General features: G+C 37.1%; 1 protein-coding gene across 1 annotated transcript; it reads right to left on the reverse strand.

Annotated features, from left to right (window-relative positions):
* Positions 1 to 3230: 3230 nt before the first annotated feature.
* Positions 3231 to 4078, reverse strand: LOC113301395 (auxin-responsive protein SAUR36-like). Its single transcript, XM_026550181.1, has one exon. The coding sequence runs from the start codon at positions 3960 to 3962 to the stop codon at positions 3396 to 3398; it is 567 nt and encodes a 188-aa protein (XP_026405966.1). The 5' UTR covers positions 3963 to 4078; the 3' UTR covers positions 3231 to 3395.
* Between the last annotated feature and the right edge of the window lie 229 nt (positions 4079 to 4307).

Raw genomic sequence — 4307 nt, forward strand, 5'->3', positions numbered from 1 at the left:
ATCTACCGACAATAGTCTCCTATAGTAGTACTGTCTAGCTGGATGGATCTGCTCAGGAAAGTTGTGTTCTAGCTAGGCTTTATTACTGGGGTTGCCGATTGGATCTATGATGGGATCGGTCCAATTGGCTAGGTCTCCTTAGGGAAATTAAGCCCAGTTCTTCCGTATTAAAAAATGGGCTTCATTTTGTTGAATTCCGGTTGGATCTACAATGGGTTGAGGATGTCGGCTAGATCTGTGACGGAATTGGTCTACTGACTAGGTCAGCTCAGGAAAATTGGGCCTCGTAGTGTCGTATAAAAAGTAAGGGTGAGTAACGGATGGGTGGATGCGGATTTGGTATTACCCGCGTCCAATCCGTCTAAATGACGGATTTGGAATTTTCACCCACATCCAAACTATTACCCGTCAGATTTGACATCCGCGGGTGAACGGATTGGATGCGGATTCAATAAAGATATAAACGAAACAAGTAAATGTCGAAAATGAGTAATATAACTTAGTTTTAAAGCTTAGATTAATGAATTATAAGTAGTTAACATAACAAGAGTAACATAATGTTTTCCAACAACTCAAATTATAATTTTTATTGATATGAGGGCCTCCGATCAATCCAAAATTGATACTCTTCGAATATCTTAGAGGTATTCAACGCATCTCAATACGAAACTATATATATTATCTACCAATTTTGTATAATAACCTTCATATATGTATAACACTGATGTTATCCTTAAGGTTGGACAGTGGCGGAGCCAGAGAATGGTACTAAGGGGGGATAAAAAAAACATTATAGAAATGTGGAGAGGCTGGTGGGCTAAATGCTAATATTTGGTGGGCTAAATGCATAAAATAGGAGAAAATGAGGGGTGTTTATGCAGTTTTCAAGATTTTGGGGGGGCCTAGAGCCAGGGTTAGTCAACCCTTGGCTCTGCGCCTGAGGTCGGGTGTCTAACAGATGGGTGATGCTCTATCCGAGTCCAACCCGTCGAAATGATCAGTTTCAAAAATTCATCTGTGTCCAATCCGCCAAAAAAAATGTATTGAGTGTCTACTTGCCAAAAAATGTATTGAGTAAAATCCACGAATTTGAATGTTTTTGTTCACCCCTAATAAAAAGATCATTGGGAATATCGATTGGATCAACCGTGGGACAAGCACAACAGGCTGGGCAACTCAGAAAAATCGTACCCACTTATACCGTATAAAAAAAATGTAACTCATTTTAATCAACGTCAAAAGATGGACTACAAATTAAGAAATGAATCTGGTGAAAATATTCGACACAAAATGTAAATCATTATCATGCAAAATCTGCAACTTGATCTCGGCATACACCTTGCTTGTTTACTCCGGACTCATCTGAGTTATCTGAATCTGAGTCGTGCGGATCTGACTGAAATTACCTACTTGAGTCACATCTGACCCAACATGTTTGTTTGAGTCAGATCTGACTCAGCTGACTCAGAAAAATATGAGTCAGTTTGATCCCATAAATCAGGGATATTTTATTACATGACTCAAACAGGTCCGAGTCAGGATTATGTCTGAATCAGAGATCGAGCCAGATCTGACTCAAAACTAAAAACAAACGATCTGACTCGCGACGAGTCAGGGACTGACTCAGATTTAGATCACGAATCAGAGGCAAACAAACATGATCTTAGTCTCATCCATAAGTACACGCTAACGAGACCTTTCACAAATTAAGTTTCCCAAAATAAATGAAATGGTGTATGATGACAGTAAAGAGATGTGAAAGTGGGTCGGGCCCGAGCAGATTTTGAATCTACCTTCCCCACATAAAGCACAATTTCGGTAAGTTTTTTTTTTTTTGAAATAATATCGGGAAGTTTCATTGTCACGGATAATCAAATATCATTAAATGGCTGATTAAAAAGAATGTACCAAGTTAACTTGACCGCTATTAGCTTTTGGTTTGGTTTGATCTACAAATCGCAAGCCAGTATAGAGTTCTTTTCCTACGAGGAGTTTTCTACCTTTATCGAAGGAAAAAAATCAAAGCTTAAGGGCAGGGAAAAATCATCTTCTCCATTCGACTTCGATATTCTCTATCTTTACATGGAAGCTTGATTTTACACTCGACGTGTAGGATTTTAAGTGAACGAATAGTCCCCTCGTGGACACTGTCTTAGAAAAATGAGAAACTGGAAGTAGTCTGGCAAAACTTTACCTGAGATCCAAAAACAGCTTTCGAGGAATTTGAAACCTAAAAAGAAAATGTCAACTGCTAATTAACGGCCTAGTCTTAAGCATGCAATGTGGTGATTATTGAATCCTGCAACCCTAAGTTTAGGGATCAAATGAAATCATGAAAATAACTCCAAATCAATTAAGTCAAACCAAAAAAGTACGTGAAAATTTCTCTACTATCGCCCTTGCCGGTAGAGTACGTGAAGAGACCAAGTCATTTTGACAATTAAATGGCGAAATATAGCGATAGAAACCAAACTCACATGAGCGACTAGTACATTTACACTCTTGCAACATTGTACTCAATCTAAGATCGGTTAAAAAGGTAAAAAGAAGTATCCGCGCATCTTAATCATGATGCATAATTAGGTTTTGGGAGTCAGTTGGCAAATCGAAAAATGGATCATTTGTCCAAATATTTTTAAAACATGGTTCTAATGGACAAGTAAAAATTAGTATGGATGAAATGGACAAAAAAAAGATAGCAAGGATGAAACTGGATTAATCCTGGCTTAAACTTAAAAAATAGCGAGGATGAAAAAGTATTTGAAAATGGATAGGATGAAATTGTTTATATCCTGACTATTTTAACATTTTTATCCATTTAAACAATATCAAAATCTAGATGTCATTTTCCTCCGAAATCGTTGATTTTGATCTTTTTAACCAAATTTGTGTTGGCAAATATCATTCGTTCAACTCTCCTCTAATTGTAGCTTGAAACAAGTTTGACGATGATATCAAACTACCAAAAAGCCAAATTTCAGTTGAAATTCCGTTTCATTCCTATCACGAGTAAAACGTACTCAATTTCATAATAATCAGCTCACCTTTAAATTATTGACAGTAAACGATAACGCATAAGTGGAAGACATTAAACCGTGGCTGGACCCACCACGAGATTACGACACGCGTACCAACAGTAAGATCCTCAGAGCTCCACAACACAGCACGTTTACTCTGCCGGAGAGGCAGAAAAATAAATGACGATAATTACTCATTTCCGTTTAAAAGGGTTCCAACAAAAAGTCCTTTGATTAAACTAAAAATTCTCTATTACACCCCAATATGAACAAAAAAAAATCTAAGAAAAGGACAAAAAAAAAAGTTAAAATTGTACCCCTAATATTCTCTAAATCAATCCTTTTTCATCATCATCATCACCGGCATCACGATCACGATTAGCATAATCGGTGCTTTAGCATAGAATTCCGGTAAATCTCACCAGCAGCAATTCTAGTCTTTACATTCTCAAACTCAGAAATCTGGCACGGAATCGTAATCCCACCGGGATGTTCAAATCCATATTCCTTTTCAGCTTCTCTAAGTAATTCACCGAATAACGGGTGATTAAAATAAAAAACCGGAACCAGAACCCGACGATAATCATCATCCTTATCACCAACATACACAGCCAAATGTCCTTTCGGAATGGGTTTCTGATCTTCTTGAAACGGATTAGCTGAACCGCCCAACCGAATATAATCATTCTTTTTAGTTGGAGTTGTTGATTTTCTTGGACTACATAATTCTTTTGCTCCTTGTTTCAAACTCTTCCCCCAGTTGCATATCTTCTTGATCGCCTTATTTCTTGTATGATTTGTTGGATTTGTAAATGAAGATGAATATGATCTTAGTAATTGTTTATACCCACATGATTGCTTTCTTCTGGGTCTTAATACCCATTTAAAAACCCGGCATACTCTGAACCTCAGCTTGAATCCTCTCGCTTTTCTCATACTGATCATGATGATGATGATGCAGTTCTTGAATCTAACTCACTCTGAACTGAATAAATAGTTTATATTCTTGTGAGTGGAAATGGGAGTAAACCAGAAGAATAGGTTCATATAAATCTGGGAATGAAGACACATATATAAGGACTTTGATCCAGTAAAAACAAAAGAGATTAGGGAGAGAGTAATAGTCGGCACCCCCACGACCGATAATTAAGTCAGTCGTTATAGTAGTTCAAAGGTCATCAAATCAACGGTTGAATTTCTCTATTTTTAGTGATAATTTTAAGTCAGAGATAATTGAAACCGTTGATGGAAATTAATGATTTTATTTATTAAGTGAGAAGCGCTAAACGA

The sequence above is a fragment of the Papaver somniferum genome, chromosome 8, assembly GCF_003573695.1.
Source record: "Papaver somniferum cultivar HN1 chromosome 8, ASM357369v1, whole genome shotgun sequence".
Classification (NCBI taxonomy): Eukaryota; Viridiplantae; Streptophyta; class Magnoliopsida; order Ranunculales; family Papaveraceae; genus Papaver; species Papaver somniferum.

Excerpts from the sequence above, each read along its gene's own strand:
- LOC113301395 (XM_026550181.1), bottom strand. The coding sequence starts at position 3,962 with ATGATCAGTATGAGAAAAGCGAGAGGATTCAAGCTGAGGTTCAGAGTA.